General features: G+C 34.9%; 10 protein-coding genes and 5 non-coding genes across 15 annotated transcripts in view; 11 read left to right on the top strand and 4 right to left on the bottom strand. All coding sequences in view use genetic code 11, as the record gives it.

The window, feature by feature from the left end:
* The window catches only part of rpoC2 (RNA polymerase beta'' subunit), a 4,185-nt gene extending 555 nt beyond the window's left edge, over window positions 1-3,630 (top strand). Inside the window, exon 1 of the mRNA in view lies at window positions 1-3,630. This exon is cut by the window's left edge and continues 555 nt beyond it. Coding sequence (YP_009446062.1) covers window positions 1-3,630 — 3,630 coding nt within the window.
* Window positions 3,631-3,809: 179 nt separating this feature from the next.
* On the top strand, window positions 3,810-4,520 carry rps2 (ribosomal protein S2). The gene has a single exon. It carries the CDS (start codon window positions 3,810-3,812, stop codon window positions 4,518-4,520), a length of 711 nt encoding a protein of 236 aa, YP_009446061.1.
* A 219-nt stretch (window positions 4,521-4,739) lies between these two features.
* On the top strand, window positions 4,740-5,483 carry atpI (ATP synthase CF0 subunit IV). Its single transcript has one exon. It carries the CDS (start codon window positions 4,740-4,742, stop codon window positions 5,481-5,483), a length of 744 nt encoding a protein of 247 aa, YP_009446060.1.
* Window positions 5,484-6,664: 1,181 nt separating this feature from the next.
* On the top strand, window positions 6,665-6,910 carry atpH (ATP synthase CF0 subunit III). The gene has a single exon. The coding sequence runs from the start codon at window positions 6,665-6,667 to the stop codon at window positions 6,908-6,910; it is 246 nt and encodes an 81-aa protein (YP_009446059.1).
* A 402-nt stretch (window positions 6,911-7,312) lies between these two features.
* atpF (ATP synthase CF0 subunit I) lies at window positions 7,313-8,575 on the top strand. Its single transcript has 2 exons — window positions 7,313-7,457; window positions 8,166-8,575. The coding sequence occupies exons 1-2, from the start codon at window positions 7,313-7,315 to the stop codon at window positions 8,573-8,575; spliced, it is 555 nt and encodes a 184-aa protein (YP_009446058.1).
* A 66-nt stretch (window positions 8,576-8,641) lies between these two features.
* atpA (ATP synthase CF1 alpha subunit) lies at window positions 8,642-10,165 on the top strand. Its single transcript has one exon. It carries the CDS (start codon window positions 8,642-8,644, stop codon window positions 10,163-10,165), a length of 1,524 nt encoding a protein of 507 aa, YP_009446057.1.
* Window positions 10,166-10,274: 109 nt separating this feature from the next.
* On the bottom strand, window positions 10,275-10,346 carry trnR-UCU. Its single transcript has one exon. It is a non-coding gene; the product is annotated as a tRNA-Arg (tRNA).
* Window positions 10,347-10,498: 152 nt separating this feature from the next.
* trnG-UCC lies at window positions 10,499-11,290 on the bottom strand. Its single transcript has 2 exons — window positions 11,268-11,290; window positions 10,499-10,546 (listed from the first exon to the last, which is right to left on the bottom strand). It is a non-coding gene; the product is annotated as a tRNA-Gly (tRNA).
* Window positions 11,291-11,875: 585 nt separating this feature from the next.
* Window positions 11,876-11,963, top strand: trnS-GCU. The gene has a single exon. It is a non-coding gene; the product is annotated as a tRNA-Ser (tRNA).
* A 151-nt stretch (window positions 11,964-12,114) lies between these two features.
* On the bottom strand, window positions 12,115-12,225 carry psbI (photosystem II protein I). Its single transcript has one exon. It carries the CDS (start codon window positions 12,223-12,225, stop codon window positions 12,115-12,117), a length of 111 nt encoding a protein of 36 aa, YP_009446056.1.
* A 390-nt stretch (window positions 12,226-12,615) lies between these two features.
* Window positions 12,616-12,801, bottom strand: psbK (photosystem II protein K). Its single transcript has one exon. It carries the CDS (start codon window positions 12,799-12,801, stop codon window positions 12,616-12,618), a length of 186 nt encoding a protein of 61 aa, YP_009446055.1.
* Window positions 12,802-13,126: 325 nt separating this feature from the next.
* Window positions 13,127-13,198, top strand: trnQ-UUG. The gene has a single exon. It is a non-coding gene; the product is annotated as a tRNA-Gln (tRNA).
* Window positions 13,199-14,049: 851 nt separating this feature from the next.
* Window positions 14,050-15,215, top strand: rps16 (ribosomal protein S16). The gene is made up of 2 exons: window positions 14,050-14,089; window positions 14,986-15,215. The coding sequence occupies exons 1-2, from the start codon at window positions 14,050-14,052 to the stop codon at window positions 15,213-15,215; spliced, it is 270 nt and encodes an 89-aa protein (YP_009446054.1).
* A 616-nt stretch (window positions 15,216-15,831) lies between these two features.
* trnK-UUU overlaps window positions 15,832-17,500 on the top strand; it is a 2,575-nt gene continuing 906 nt past the window's right edge. Inside the window, exon 1 of the tRNA in view lies at window positions 15,832-15,868. This is a non-coding gene — a tRNA (tRNA-Lys). The remainder of the gene's footprint in view (window positions 15,869-17,500) is intronic.
* Window positions 16,602-17,500, top strand: part of matK (maturase K) — a 1,527-nt gene continuing 628 nt past the window's right edge. Inside the window, exon 1 of the mRNA in view lies at window positions 16,602-17,500. This exon is cut by the window's right edge and continues 628 nt beyond it. Within this exon, the coding sequence (YP_009446053.1) occupies window positions 16,602-17,500 (899 nt within the window).

Genomic DNA, 17,500 nt, shown 5'->3' with positions numbered 1-17,500 from the left:
CGCAAGGGGGTTGTGGATACTGCTGTACGAACATCAGATGCTGGATACCTCACGCGCAGACTTGTTGAAGTAGTTCAACACATTGTTGTACGTAGAACAGATTGTGGCACCGCCCGAGGTATTTCTGTGAGTCCTCGAAATGGGATGATAACAGAAAGAATTTTTATCCAAACATTAATTGGTCGTGTATTAGCAGACGATATATATATAGACTCACGATGCATTGCCATTAGAAATCAAGATATTGGGGTTGGACTTGTCAATCGATTCATAACCTTTCGAGCACAACCAATATCTATCCGAACCCCCTTTACTTGCAGGAGTACATCTTGGATCTGTCGATTATGTTATGGCCGGAGTTCCACTCATGGCGACCTGGTTGAATTGGGAGAAGCTGTCGGTATTATTGCGGGCCAATCTATTGGGGAACCCGGGACTCAACTAACATTAAGAACTTTTCATACCGGTGGAGTATTCACCGGCGGTACTGCGGAACATGTACGAGCTCCTGATAATGGAAAAATAAAATTCAATGAAGATTTGGTTTATCCGACACGTACACGTCATGGATATCCGGCTTTTCTATGTTATATAGATCTATATGTAACTATTGAGGGTCAAGATATTATACATAATGTGAATATTCCAGCAAAAAGTTTTATTTTAGTTAAAAATGATCAATATGTAGAATCAGAACAAGTGATTGCTGAGATTCGCGCCGAAGCATCCACCTTGAATTTTAAGGAGAAGGTTCGAAAACATATTTATTCTGACTCAGAGGGAGAAATGCACTGGAGTACCGCCGTGTACCATGCACCCGAATATATATATGGTAATGTTCATCTCTTACCAAAAACAAGTCATTTGTGGATATTATCAGGAGTTCCGTACAGAGCCAGTATAGTCCCTTTTTCGCTCCACAAGGATCAAGATCAAATAAATATTTATTCCCTTTCTGCTGAACGAAAATATATTTATAATCTTTCGGTGACTAATGATCAAATGAGACACAAATTATTTCGGTCGGATCCTTCTGGTAAAAAAAAGGGGGGGGCTCTTGATTATTCAGGACCTGATCGAAGCATATGTAATGATCATTGTAATTTCATATATCCTGCCATTCTCGACGATAATTCTTATTTATTGGCAAAGAGGCGAAGAAATAGATTAATCATTCCATTACAATCTAATCAAGAACAAGAAAAAGAAGCAATACCCCGTTCAGGCATCTCGATTGAAATACCCATAAATGGTCTTTTCCGTATAAATAGTATTCTTGCTTATTTCGACGATCCCCGATACAGAAGAAAGAGTTCGGGAATTACTAAATATGGGACTTTAGAGGTGCATTCAATCGTCAAAAAAGAGGATTTTATTGAGTATCGAAGAACAAAAGAATTTAGGCTAAAATCCCAAATGAAAATAGATCGACTTTTTTTCATTCCCGAGGAAGTGCATATCTTACCCGGATCTTCTTCCATAATGGTACGGAACAATAGTATCATTGGAGTAGATACACGAATTACTTTCAATACAAGAAGTCGAGTAGGTGGATTGGTCCGAGTGGATAAAAAAAAAAAAAAGGTTGAACTAAAAATATTTTCTGGGGATATCCATTTTCCTGGAGAGACAGATAAGATATCCTGGCACAGTGGCATCCTGATACCGCCAGGAACGGGAAAAAAAAATTATAAGGACTCAAAAAAATTGAAAAATTGGATCTATGTCCAACGGATCACACCTACCAAAAAAAAGTATTTTGTTTTGGTTCGACCCGTAGTCACATATGAAATAGCAAACGGGATAAATTTAGCAACGCTTTTCCCCCGGGATCCCCTGCAGGAAAGGGATAGTGTGCAACTTCGAGTTGTCAATTATATCCTTTATGGAAATGGTAAACCAATTCGCGGAATTTCTCACACAAATATTCAATTAGTTCGAACTTGTTTAGTATTGAATTGGGACCAAGACAAAAAAGGTTCTTCTATAGAGGAGGTTCATGCGTCATTTGTTGAGGTAAGGGTAAATAATATGATTCGATATTTCATAAGAATGGATTTAGTGAAACCCCCTATTTTGTATACCCGAAAAAGGAATGATCCGGCGGGGGCAGGGTTGATCCCCGCTAATGGATCAGATCGCACCAATCTCAATCCTTTTTATTCCAAGGCAAGGATTAAGCAATTACTTACCCGGTATCAAAGAACTGTTCGTACGTTGTTGAATAGAAATAAGGAATGCCAATCTTTGATAACTTTGTCATCATCTAATTGTTTTCGAATAGGTCCATTCAACGCTTTGAAATATAACAATGTGACAAAAAAATCAAATAAAAGGGATCCACTACTTCCAATTAGGAATTCATTGGGTCCTTTAGGAATCGTCCCTAAAATTGCGAATTTTTTTTCGTTTTACTATTTAATAACTCATAATCAGATCCTGGTAAATAAATATTCGCTGCTTGACAATTTAAAAGAGACTTTCCAAGTACTTAAATATTTTTTAATGGATGAAAATGGGAGGATTTATAATCCCGATCCATGCAGTAACACGATTTTGAATCCATTCAATTGGAATTGGTGTTTTCTCCATCACGATTATTGTGAAGAAACATCGACAATAATTAGCCTTGGACAGTTTTTTTGTGAAAATTTATGTATATCTAAATATGGACCAAATCTAAAACCGGGTCAGGCTCTAATTGTTCATGTTGACTCTTTAGTAATAAGATCTGCAAAGCCCTATTTGGCTACTCCAGGAGCAACCGTTCATGGCCATTATGGGGAAATCCTTTACGAAGGAGATACATTAGTTACATTTATCTATGAAAAATCGAGATCCGGTGATATAACGCAGGGTCTGCCAAAAGTAGAACAAGTGTTAGAAGTTCGTTCGATTGATTCAATATCAATGAACTTAGAAAAACGGGTTGAAGGTTGGAACGAACGTATAACAGGAATTCTTGGGATTCCCTGGGGATTCTTGATTGGCGCTGAGCTAACCATAGCGCAAAGTCGTATATCTTTGGTTAATAAGATTCAAAAGGTTTATCGATCCCAGGGAGTACAGATACATAATAGGCATATAGAAATTATTGTACGTCAAATAACATCAAAAGTGTTGGTTTCAGAAGATGGAATGTCTAATGTTTTTTCACCCGGCGAATTTATTGGATTGCTGCGAGCGGAACGAACGGGGCGCGCTTTGGAAGAAGCGATCTGTTACCGAGCCGCCTTATTGGGAATAACGAGGGCGTCTCTGAATACTCAAAGTTTCATATCTGAAGCGAGTTTTCAAGAAACTGCTCGAGTTTTAGCAAAAGCCGCTCTACGAGGTCGTATCGATTGGTTGAAAGGCCTGAAAGAGAATGTTGTTCTGGGGGGTATGATACCCGTCGGTACCGGATTCAAAGGATTAGTACACCGTTTAAGTCAACACAGCAACATTTCTTTGGAAATTGAAAAGCAAAATCTATTCGAGGGGGGCGCGAGAGATATTTTGTTCCACCACAAAGAATTATTTGATTCTTGCATCCCAAAGAATTTCCACGATACATCAGAACAATCGTTTAGAAAAAAAATTATTTACAGGATTTACGGATTCCTAAGAACAGCGGATTCTTCCTTTTAATTTACCTTTAACTATTAACTATCTGGACCGTTCTGTTGTTAAAAAAATAATGAATAGAAACGAATTAATGGCTTGGACCATGTACCACTGTTCAATTTCCGGTAGAAAGTTCCGTCGGAACAATTTTTTATTTCAGGGTACCCAGTCTTAAAAAAAAAAAAGAGGAAGTGTGGGGAGAAATGACAAGAAGGTATTGGAACATCAATTTGGAAGAGATGATGGAAGCGGGAGTTCATTTCGGTCATGGTACTAGGAAGTGGAATCCTAGAATGGCACCCTACATCTCTGCAAAGCGTAAGGGTATTCATATTACAAATCTTACTAGAACTGCTCGTTTTTTATCAGAAGCTTGTGATTTAGTTTTTGATGCAGCAAGTAGGGGAAAACAATTCTTAATAGTCGGTACAAAAAATAAAGCAGCTGATTCAGTAGCATCGGCTGCAATAAGGGCTCGATGTCATTATGTTAATAAAAAATGGCTCGGGGGTATGTCAACGAATTGGTCTACTACAGAAACAAGACTTCATAAGTTCAGGGACTTGAGAGCGGAACAAAAGATGGGAAGACTCAGCCGTCTTCCGAAAAGAGATACGGCAATGTTGAAGAGACAATTATATCACTTGCAAACATATCTGGGTGGCATCAAATATATGATGGGGTTGCCTGATATTGTAATCATCGTTGATCAGCAAGAAGAATATACGGCTCTTCGAGAATGTGTCACTTTGGGAATTCCAACAATTTGTTTAATTGATACAAATTGTGACCCAGATCTTGCAGATATTTCGATTCCAGCCAATGATGACGCTATAGCTTCAATCCGATTAATTCTTAACAAATTAGTATCCGCAATTTGTGAGGGTCGTTCTAGCTATATAAGAAATCGTTGATTAATAATAAGATAAGTAAATTACTTCTACTTCGTGAATTCCATATATTTATGGAATCGGTTACTATATCCTGAATATAAAAAAAGAGATAAAAATTACTGGGTATATTTATATTATGTAATTACTTGGTATTCGATACAATTCAATTAAAGTAGGCGATAAAGAGATGGTTTAATCAAAAAAATTCCTTTTTAAGTTCTATTTCTGTCAGAGGGCAATATGAATGTTCTACCATGTTCCATCAACACAATAAAAAGGTTATATGATATATCCGGTGTGGAAGTAGGCCAACATTTCTATTGGCAAATAGGGGGTTTCCAAGTCCATGCCCAAGTACTTATTACTTCTTGGTTCGTAATTGCTATCTTATTAGGTTCTGCTACCATAGCAGTTCGAAATCCACAAACCATTCCGACCGACGGTCAGAATTTTTTTGAATATGTCCTTGAATTCATTCGAGACTTGAGCAAAACTCAAATTGGAGAAGAATATGGTCCTTGGGTTCCTTTTATTGGAACTATGTTCTTATTCATTTTTGTTTCCAACTGGTCAGGGGCTCTTTTACCTTGGAAAATCATACAGTTACCTCACGGGGAGTTGGCCGCACCCACGAATGATATAAATACTACTGTTGCTTTAGCTTTACCTACGTCAGTAGCATATTTTTATGCGGGTCTTACAAAAAAAGGATTGGGTTATTTCGGTAAATATATTCAACCAACTCCAATACTTTTACCAATTAACATCCTAGAAGATTTCACAAAACCCTTATCGCTTAGTTTTCGACTTTTTGGTAATATATTGGCTGATGAATTAGTAGTTGTTGTTCTTGTTTCTTTAGTACCTTCGGTAGTTCCTATACCTGTCATGTTCCTTGGATTATTTACAAGTGGTATTCAAGCTCTTATTTTCGCAACTTTAGCCGCGGCTTATATAGGGGAATCCATGGAGGGTCATCATTGACTATCTTTCAAAATATGCTTTTTTTTATCCCAAAGCAATGTGTGGGCGGTTCAGATAAGCTATTTTGGAACAGAATAGATACAATACAATATAGGGTATATATGATTTAGAGTAGTAGTAAAAAAAAATTACGATATTATGGAATTCAATTGTCAAAAAGGGGGGCGGGGTTTAAAAGATCTTTTTCCTAAGATTTAATTTGGTCCACTTCTGTCATACTCCCTCCAATAATATATTTCTTTTTGTTCAGTCAATCACAAGATTTACTATTCATATCATAATTTGGATTTGGATAAGAATTGTTATGTTATCAGGTTCCGGTGTGTGATGAAAAAAAAAAAAACGTTCTATGGAACTATTCCCATTTCACTTGATTTCATTCAATTCAACGATTGATCAAAATTCAAATTAATTTTATGCAATTAGATCTCAAATATTGATATTGTATTGATATGTAAGAATTCAGACTAATGAATTCGTCTATTTGTATTCATGCTTGTATTAATGCGGGATAATGATAAAGAAAAGGAAACCAATAATTTAATTTACAAAGAAGATTCATAAAAAATGGATTAGGTTAGGGGTGGGTTCGGACTGGGTATATGTAATGTAATTTAATGACTATAAGCCAACTTTTCTTTATGTTTCAATTCAAAGAATGATTCTAGAATTGGATTGAATATAAGATGTTAATTTTTGGTTTACGTTATGTAAGAAAGCCATGTATATGTGATATTAGATATTTACTAGTTATATATGAACTACCCATATATCTTATTTATTTTCTTACCCTACCGTGAATTTAGATAGGAATTACAATTACAATAGAAGCCCTTTCATTTCGTCTGGGCCGGATGAATAAACAGATAAAATCAAGCATATAGAAGAGAAAGGGTGTAGAATTGAAAGAATGAATGGTTCGTAACAAATAAATGAAATAAAAGAACTAGGCCCTTATGGATTGATTATGGATTGATAAAGACTCTATGGATAGGAACTAAAAACGCGAGATCAAAGCAGTTCTGATCATTCAATAATCTCATTACCTTAATTTGTAAATTTTTAATTTGTAGTTCATAGTTATTTCGACTGGATGGATTTTCGTAATGGAATAATAAATCATAATTAATTGGTTGCTTGTATCATTAACCATTTCTTTATCTTTATACGAGGAGCTTACCATGAATCCACTGATTTCTGCTGCTTCCGTTATTGCTGCTGGGTTGGCCGTAGGGTTGGCTTCTATTGGACCCGGAGTTGGTCAAGGTACTGCGGCGGGCCAAGCCGTAGAGGGTATCGCGAGACAACCAGAGGCAGAGGGTAAAATACGAGGTACTTTATTGCTTAGTCTGGCTTTTATGGAGGCTTTAACGATTTATGGACTGGTCGTAGCACTAGCACTTTTATTTGCAAATCCCTTTGTTTAATCTTATAGAAATGTGAAAGTCTTTGTTTTGTCTTATTTTATTGCCGTGGATTTGTCGCTTGCTTTTTCGAATTATATCAAGACTTAACTCCTACAACAACTTTAACTTATTCGTTGAGACAATACCCCGTGGGAAGGACTAATTTGAGGATCAGGAATTAGTGGATACACTCGCTTTCTTCCTTCCCGTTCTCAGTCCAATGTAACCTTCTTTTTAGGAAGCGTTGCGACAAACGAGGTATTTTTTAATTGATATGAGACCAGAGACCTAATTATAATAAGTATTTTATTTATTTTTATTGGGAACTTCAATAGAAATAATAAAATAGAAATAATAATTTCAAAAATAAAGTAATATAAAAAGAACTCTGTTCAATTAGTCCTATCCATAAGAGGAGATCATATGAAAAATGTAACCGATTCTTTCGTTTCCTTGGGTCACTGGCCATCCGCCGGGAGTTTCGGATTTAATACCGATATTTTAGCAACAAATCCAATAAATCTAAGTGTAGTCCTTGGTGTATTGATTTTTTTTGGAAAGGGAGTGTGTGCGAGTTGTTTATTTCAAGAATAAGTTGGACCTAACCAGCTGCACTTTCTTCTTTATAACTAGGAAAAAAAGGTGCACGATCTCGCGAATTACTTCTGAATAAATTCAGAAATAATATCATATGTATGAACCATAGCATTTCGTGATTCATTGGTAAATAAACTTTGATTCTCTATCAACCAATAATATGGGACCCTAAACATGGTTAAAGCTTAATTGTTTGAAGTCCCGGCGCAACATTGGTGCTCTTTCTACCACTATGTTAGTATGGAGATGGTTTCAAAATAAATAGTTGTGTTTTATCCGATATAGAACACTCATATCGATAAAATTATTTGAACCATTTACTGGAAAAATAGGAATCCCATCCCTTTTTTATCCAATGCGGAATCGACGACCTATGTATAAAGTAAACGTAATTTTTTGGATTTGAAGAAAAAAAAGAAACAACTTTGCCGATAATTACAGATTTTTTGTCTGGTCGGAAGAGTCCTCCGAATATTCTAGTCTTGGATCAACGATCAGTTTCGATATTTAGGAATCCGAACAGAGAAGATAGGATAAGCTCATTACATAAATAAAAAAGGGATACGGGAATGCCCCATAAGTAACTGAGCGTGAGAGCCAAATGAATCGAAAGATTCATGTTTGGTTCGGGAAGAGATCATGGAATTTTTAAATGAATCGAAAGATAATCTACTTTCATTAAGTGATTTATTAGATAATCGAAAACAGATAATCTTGAGTACTATTCGAAATTCAGAAGAACTTCGCGGAGGGGCCATTGAAAAGCTGGAAAAAGCCAAGGCCCGCTTATGGAAAGTTAAAATGGAAGCGGATGAGTTTCGAGTGAATGGATACTCTGAGATAGAACGAGAAAAAGTGAATTTGATTAATTCAACTTATCAAAATTTGGAACGATTAGAAAATTACAAAAATGAAACCATTCAGTTTGAACAAGAAAGAGCGATTAATCAAGTCAGACAACGCGTTTTCCAACAAGCCTTACAAGGAGCTCTAGGAACTCTGAATAGTTGTTTGAACAACGAGTTACATTTACGCACCATCAGTGCTAATATTGGTATGTTTGGGGCGATGAAAGAAATAACGGATTAGTACTTCTACTGTAGGCATTATTTATTGATTTTTCCTTTGCTTCTGAAAAAGAATTAAGCAAGACTCATGGTAACCCTTCGAGCCGACGAAATTGGTAATATTATCCGTGAACGTATTGAGCAATATAATAGAGAGGTCAAAATTGTTAATACCGGCACCGTACTTCAAGTAGGCGATGGCATTGCTCGTATTCATGGTCTTGATGAAGTAATGGCAGGTGAATTAGTAGAATTTGAAGAGGGTACAATAGGCATTGCTCTTAATTTGGAATCAAATAATGTTGGTGTTGTGTTAATGGGTGACGGTTTGATGATACAAGAGGGAAGTTCTGTAAAAGCAACAGGAAGAATTGCTCAGATACCGGTGAGCGAGGCTTATTTGGGTCGTGTTATAAATGCTCTGGCTAAACCTATTGATGGTAGAGGTGAGATTTCGGCTTCGGAATCTCGGTTAATTGAATCGCCCGCCCCGGGTATTATTTCGAGACGTTCCGTATATGAGCCGATGCAAACCGGACTTATTGCTATTGATTCGATGATCCCTATAGGACGCGGTCAGCGAGAATTAATTATTGGGGACAGACAGACAGGTAAAACAGCTGTAGCCACAGATACTATTCTCAATCAAAAAGGTCAAAATGTAATATGTGTTTATGTAGCTATTGGGCAAAAAGCATCTTCTGTGGCTCAGGTAGTGACTACTTTCCAGGAACAGGGGGTGATGGAATACACTATTGTGGTAGCCGAAACGGCCGATTCGCCTGCTACATTACAATATCTTGCTCCTTACACAGGAGCGGCTTTGGCTGAATATTTTATGTATCGTGAACGACATACTTTAATCATTTATGATGATCCCTCCAAACAGGCACAAGCTTATCGCCAAATGTCTCTTCTATTACGAAGACCGCCCGGGCGAGAAGCTTATCCAGGAGATGTTTTTTATTTGCACTCACGCCTTTTGGAAAGAGCCGCTAAATCAAGTTCTCATTTAGGTGAAGGAAGTATGACTGCTTTACCAATAGTTGAGACTCAATCGGGAGACGTTTCGGCTTATATTCCTACTAATGTAATTTCCATTACAGATGGACAAATATTCTTATCCGCCGATCTATTCAATGCCGGAATCCGACCTGCAATTAATGTGGGTATTTCCGTCTCCAGAGTAGGATCTGCGGCTCAAATTAAAGCCATGAAACAAGTAGCTGGCAAATTAAAATTGGAACTGGCTCAATTCGCAGAGTTAGAAGCCTTTGCACAATTCGCTTCTGATCTTGATAAAGCTACTCAGAATCAATTGGCAAGAGGTCAACGATTACGTGAGTTGCTCAAACAATCCCAAGCAGCCCCTCTAGCGGTGGAAGAGCAGGTATTGACGATTTATACCGGAACAAATGGGTATCTTGATTCGTTAGAAATTGGACAAGTAAAGAAATTTCTCGTTCAATTACGTACCTACTTAAAAACTAATAAACCTAAGTTCCAAGAAATAATATCTTCTACCAAGACATTCACCGAGGAAGCAGAAGTCCTTTTGAAGGAAGCTATTCAGGAACAGATGGATCGGTTTATACTTCAGGAACAAACATAATTCCCTAGTACAAAAGGAATAGTTTATAAACTTATCTCATTCAAATCATTCAAAATGTCTTTTTTGGCATAGAAATGAAATCAAATATAAAAAATAGATGGAAACAAATTGCGTCCAATAGGATTTGAACCTATACCAAAGGTTTAGAAGACCTCTGTCCTATCCATTAGACAATGGACGCTTTTCATTCCTACTTTTTCTTTCGCATTTTTCCCTTTCCTATCTCTATATTCTGCTCGTAAAAAAAAATTACGATTTTTTTTTCGGGAATAAAAATGTGTATTTACATTTATTCACATTAATGATGATACACGCGTCATTATCATAATATGGAGCGGGTAGCGGGAATCGAACCCGCATCGTTAGCTTGGAAGGCTAGGGGTTATAGTCGACGTAAATTCATCATTTCAAATTGGAACGTCTCTAATTCAAAACCGAACATGAAACTTTGGTTTCATTCGGCTCCTTTATGGAAGATGGATGGATTCCCAGATTTAAGTCGTAAACGCAATAAAATAAATAAAGTAAAAGAAAAAAATTAGATCCATAACATCTATGTCAGCTTTTCTGTCTGAATGCACCCAACCAACTCGCTTTTTAGATGATCCTTCTAGAAGAGTGGAATTTTTAAAAATCCTTCTAGTTACTTCGTTCTTTATTTCTACTTGCGCGCGAATCCTGAGGAAAATAATTGTGTTTCCGCCGAGCTAAAACAATATATCGATGGCTTTAGTAAACCAAAGCCATCATTTAATTTTAATAGCTATTCCGCTTCAATCTCCCCTCTAAAAAAAAAATTGAAGATCTAGTTACGATTAGAAAAATACTTTTGTATCTCCCTCCATGGATTCTTTACTCATACTCATTCAATTGGAAGTCTTTATCCAACTCAAAAAAATTATGCTTCGCAATTCCATAATCCAATTTTTTCAATTTATAATTGAACCTTGGATATAAATCACGAGAATGTATATTCTTCCTCAAATTGTTTATTGAGAAGTAAAGGATTAAATCCTTTCTAAGAAATAAAGTTTTTAATCAGAATATGAATAAAACCGAAAGACCCCTTAACTATTTAAGTTGTTAATAGAACGAATCACACTTTTACCACTAAACTATACCCGCTACAATGTAATTATTGTATATGAGTGGGTCATTTGTCGAACAAGAGCATCATACGTAATCAAGATAGGATTGGAACAAAATAATGAAATTCAAATGTTGACGCGTTTTGCGGGGGGGGCTTGATGAGATAGGCAAATGAAAGCCTATTGAAATAACGAGTTCTATCTTGCTTGGGTGAGTTGTTTAGTGACAGGTGCAGCCCGAAAGAACCACTGAAGTCAGAACATAAAAAAAATTTGTGGTTGTTGATTCAATGTATTTTTGTTTTCAAAGTCAGATAAATTATTTCATGTATGATTTATTGTAACAAAACAATAAACGGCCCGGCTAGGTACTGACCGGGGTACTGACCAGGCCGGGGAATAAAAGAAGCTTTCGTACGAAATCAAAGAGGTATTCTTTACCTTCATTTATTTTTACTTTTTTTTTTCTATTTTCTATTGTGGGTATTCCCGTTATCCAAATGTAATTCGAATTAAATTGCTGAAAAACGGATAAAATTTGTATCTGTATCTATAGAATAAAGAAAGACTTTTTCTTTACTTCATGTATAACGTAACATAGTAATTATCCTTTGTTCAATTGGGAGAGATGGCTGAGTGGACTAAAGCGTCGGATTGCTAATCCGTTGTACGAGTTATTCGTACCGAGGGTTCGAATCCCTCTCTTTCCGTTTCATCTGATGATCTGATGACTTGATATTTTATTTCAAATTCTAAAGAAATCTCGAGAACTTTATTTTATCTTTATCGTAGTTAAATATTCATAATAGATAAAATAATAAGAAAATTCAGAAATCAAGCAACGAAAAATCCCTTATTTTTTTATTCCTCACGTCCAGGATTACGTCCTGTATCATTAGATAGGAATCCGAAGATGAAGAGAGAAACAAAGAATATCACCACTGTGTAAACGAAGAGTTTGAGAGTAAGCATTACAAAATCTCCAAGATAAGATCATTTTTGGTAAAAAAGGGAATAGATTATCCATTTTTTATACCGCATATTCTATTTTTACACCAAAGCAAGAAATGAAAAAAAAAAAAAGAGGTTTCTAGAAAAGAAAGGAATTTTCAGAAATTGTAAAAAGACTCTTTCGGTATGAAAATTATCTTTCATAGCACAATTAGTTATTGTGGGGACCCTATATAGGGTCCTTGTTCACTGGAAGTAGAAGGTCAGAATGAGGAAATGGGGTGATCCAGACGCGCTATCCAAGAATTTCCTTGTTTAAATTGATGTAAGACTTGTCTGATCTTATCAATTTATTGTTAGAATCTTTTTTTTTTATAAATCATAAATGTTTGTAAGACAGTATTAAAGATCTCATCGAAAACTTACAGCAGCTTGCCAAACAAAGGCTAAGAGAAAAAAGAACAGAGGTATGACTGGCATAACATCTATGATTGGATTGAAAAAAGCGTAAGCCTCGGGCAATTTGGCAAATAAAAAATTACTCGAATAAAGTATAGAATTAAGATAGATACAGATCAAACAAAAAATATTAAGCATAACAAATATTTCATTCTTGGAGATAATTGTATTTTGATTGAGTTTTCGATATAAGCTAAAAATGAAAAAAGGCAAAAAAATTCTTCTTTTTCTTTGACTAACCCAATCAAAAATCCTTCAATTCTCAAACAAAATAGAAGGAATCATACTTTCATACAATATCTTAATTGAATTATATGTAATGATCAATAAATTAAGTTTAATTTTACAACTACACGTGTCAAATCGTTGCAACAATCGAATGGATTCCATAGATATTTGGGCGGGAATTGACGAACAGCCAATACCTATATTAGTGTTTATTAGTGTTGAATAGAAATATAAATGGGGCGTGGCCAAGTGGTAAGGCAACGGGTTTTGGTCCCGCGACTCGGAGGTTCGAATCCTTCCGTCCCAGAGCCGTCCAATTTTATCAGAATAAGGATTGTTCTATTTAAATTAAATCTGTTTAAGAATCTAATGTTTAACAGCCCCTTGTTTCCTTTCTAATTTCGAATGATTCATAAAAGAATTATTTCTTTTACTCTCTTTCTCACAAACCTAATCGAGTATCGATGACATTACAGAATCCATTGACATTACAGAATCCATTTGTGATCCGGGTAGGATAGGAATATTGATCAATGTATAATTGAAAAAGAAAAAAGGATACGGTACTAATTCTATGTCGATGGTCGATGCTTAATTCTAAACAGGAGGGAGTTCTCGTCTTGGTACTAATTTAATTACATCGCTGGGATTACGGCCCCAAAAACCTGTTTGGGTTAAAATAAAAATAGGAACAAAACAAGTAAAAAAATATGTATCCTTTTGTCTTTTCACTTAGACAAGATTGTACAGCATACCAAAAGAGGGCCTTTTGACTCGTGAGCCCCATAAAATTTTTCAGTTCACTATGGATTAGGAAATTTTTAATCATTCTCCTTGTATTCGAAAAAGAAAAGGGTTTGATCTTTTATGATTGGTCGTCTTGAACAATCTGTTGACGATGCGTATTGAAAGAAGAACTCGTTTCTTTGTGTTCTTTATAAATATAAATTTTTTAATTCATAAAATAAAATATGGAGTTAATAAAATTTAATCTTTGTTGATACTTCTCAAGATAAATGTAAATATAAACATATATTACATTACATATATATATATTATATAAATAAAGTATGTATTATTATGTACCGATTGAGCCAATGATTATTCATGATTCCATATTGAATCAATTCCATACCGGTTCCAAATTAGAGGAATGTTATGGTAAAACTTCGTTTAAAACGATGTGGTAGAAAGCAACGTGCGACTTGAAGGACATGATCGGTTGTGGATTCTTACATCCGCCATTTTTTTTTCTAGGAATTATGAGGTGCTCTTGGCTCGACATAGTTTGTTCTGTTCTACTGCAACCCCCATTTGGGTTATGAGTTAAAATAAATAGTACACGATGGAGCTCGAGCAGAAAGGAGAAATTTATTTCTCAGAGGTAAGGATCTAGGGTTAATGTCAATCAATAAGTTGGAACAACTTCGTAAGCATATCTTCGATATAGAAATTGAAAAGATTCAATTCCAACAAGATCTCCTTTTGGGTTTGAAACTTTTGTTGGAATTGGGAAACCTATTTCGATCAAAAGTGTATCACACGGGAATCAATCGTTCATATGATTCTTCGATAGTAAAGAAATCACAAAGGGTATGTTGCTGCCATTTTGAAATGATTAAGGATCACCGAAGTAATGTCTAAACCCAATGATTCAAAACAAAGATAAACGATCTCGGAACAAGAAAACGCCATTTTCAATTGTCTTAACAACATAATTTGAGCAGAAAAAAGAATGGAATCAAAAAAATGGATTCTAATTCTAAATGAGACAAAAAATTGGTTAGAGACAATTCAATAAATGAAATGCCAAGGACTCAGAATTTTCCTTTGAATTCTTTGAGAATTATCCAACTTGAGTTATAAATAAAGTATGAATCTTATGAATCTAATTATTATTTTTTTTTTTCAGGAAGAGGAAGGAAGAAGAAAAAAAATAATAGTTTAATTGAATTGATCGTTTTATGAATCTATTTGCCACTATATATACTATAACATAGACATTAATTAGAATCATTCTTTCTCGAGCCGTACGAGGAGAAAGCCTCCTATACGTTTCGAAGGGGGGGATTTTTCATCTATTTCTATCCCAATGAGCCATCTATCGAATCGTTGCAATTGATGTTCGATCCCGAAGAGAAGGAAGAGATCTTCGGAAGGTGGGTTTTTACGATCCGATAAAAAATCAAACTTATTTAAATGTTCCCGCTATTCTATATTTACTTGAAAAAGGCGCTCAACCTACCGGAACCGTTCATGATATTTCAAAGAAGGCAGAGGTATTTCATGAACTTCGCGTTAATCACACGAAATTAATGAAATAAAAAATAAAAAAATGATATGCAATATGAGAGGCAATGTGAGAGGGGTAGAAAAAAATCGAGTAAATAGATGAACTAACAGAATCTATAAAATTATGGGATTGTCCTCAATCGGGTGGTTTTTGGTGAGACTTGACTAAAATAAAGGGGTAGAGCTTGCTTATTGTATCTTTAGGGATATTGAATAAACCCGAGATTTTCTTCTTCTTTATTTATTTTCTACATCTACACTTTTTTTATTATATTTGTAGGTTGTCTATGAAGTGCCAATCCAACACAAGTCCTTATTTTTATTATTTTTTTGTGTTCTCAACGTTCATATTGACAATATTGTATTGAACAAATATAATTGATCGTGGATAAATGGATCCATTTATCCACGCCCTATAAGTTTTTTTACTTTACTTCATGTAAGTGACGCGTTCCTTGGATTCCATTGACACAACACAAGAAGTTTGTTCTGAATAAAAAAAACGTAAAAATTTTAATTAAACTAAAAGAACAAGGGCGACCCATAAATTTTTATGTTCATAATCGACTATAAAAAAATGTTTTTTTTTTTATGGGCAATCCAATCTCTTTTTTTACGATCGTATCTACACACCATAATTCAAACTTTGGGTTGCTAACTCAACGGTAGAGTACTCGGCTTTTAAGTGCGACTAGAATCTTTTACACATTTGGATGAAGCAACGGATTCGTCTATACCATTGGTAGAGTTTGTAAGACCACGACTGATCCTGAGAGAGAACGAATGGAAAAAACAGCATGTCGTATCAATGAATAACTCTAAGATAAGAGTACTTAATCCTTACGAGATTGGTACAAAATCTTATTTGGGTTCTTAGAGCGTTACAAAAAAATAAATTTATGGTTGGATCGAGTGAATAAATGGATAGAGCCGAAAGGCTCAAATTAAATTATAGGGAAAAAAGCAACGAGCTTCTGTTCTTAATTTGAATAATTACCCGAGCTAATTATACGTTAGAAATATATTAGTCCCTGGTATGGGAAAAGGTTATTTCATAACCTTCTAAATTATATAATAAGTGGATTCTCCACTTTTTTATGAATCCTAACTTTATTAACTATATCCCTGAGTGGAGACGAATGTGTAGAAGAAACAGTATATTGATAAACATCATTTTTTCTAAAGTCAAAAGAGCGATCGGGTTGCAAAAATAAAGGATTTCTAACCATCTCGGTATTTTATAACAAAAAAACCATTGGATTGGATGGAAAAACGGAGAATCCGTTGATTAATCATCTCCAAGGTATCTACCTTTTCTTACTATATACCTTGATACCTTGTTTTGATTGTATCGTACTATGTAATGTATCATTTGATAGCCCAAGAAATCCCCTGCTTTGGTTCAAATCTAATTTACAATGGAGGAATTACAAAGATATTTAAAGATAGATAGATCTCGAGAACTAGACCTCCTATATCCACTTCTTTTTCAGGAATACATTTATGCACTTGCTCATGATCATGGGTTAAATAAATGTATTCCTTATGAGCCTATGGAAAATTTAGGTTATGACAATAAATATAGTTCACTAATAGTTAAACGTTTAATTGCCCGAATGTATCAACAGAAGCATTTTATTATTTTGGCTAATAATTATAATAAAAATAAATTTGTTGGGCATAATAAAAAATTTTATTCTCAAATGATATCAGAGGGGTTTGCAGTCATTGTGGAAATTCCATTTTCACTGCGATTAGTACCTTTCTTAGAAGGTAAAGAAACAGTAAAATCTATTAATTTACGATCAATTCATTCCATATTTACTTTTTTAGAGGATAAATTATCACATTTAAATCATGTATTAGATATATTAATACCCCATACTATCCATCTGGAACTATTGGTTCAAACCCTTCGCTGTTGGGTACAAGATGCCCCCTTTTTGCATTTATTGAGATTCTTTCTCTACGAGTATCATAATTGGAATAGTCTTATTACTCAAAAAACGAAAATTAATTTATTTTTTTCAAAAAAGAATCAAAGATTATTCCTGTTCCTATATAATTTTCATGTATATGAATCGGAATCCATATTCATTTTTCTCCATAAACAATCTTCTCATTTACGATCAACATCTTCTAGAGTTTTTCTTGAGCGAACGCTTTTTTATGGAAAAATAGAAAAATTTCTAGTAGTTTTTGGTAATGATTTTCATACCATCCTATGGTTGTTCAAGGATCCTTTCATGCATTATTTCAGATATCAAGGAAACTCAATTCTGTCTTCAAATGGAACTCCTCTTCTGATGAAGAAATG

The sequence above is a fragment of the chloroplast genome of Coptis chinensis, assembly GCF_015680905.1.
Source record: "Coptis chinensis chloroplast, complete genome".
Lineage (NCBI taxonomy): Eukaryota > Viridiplantae > Streptophyta > Magnoliopsida > Ranunculales > Ranunculaceae > Coptis > Coptis chinensis.
Note: the sequence above shows the minus strand (reverse complement) of the source record. Positions and strands in the feature narration are given on the sequence as shown.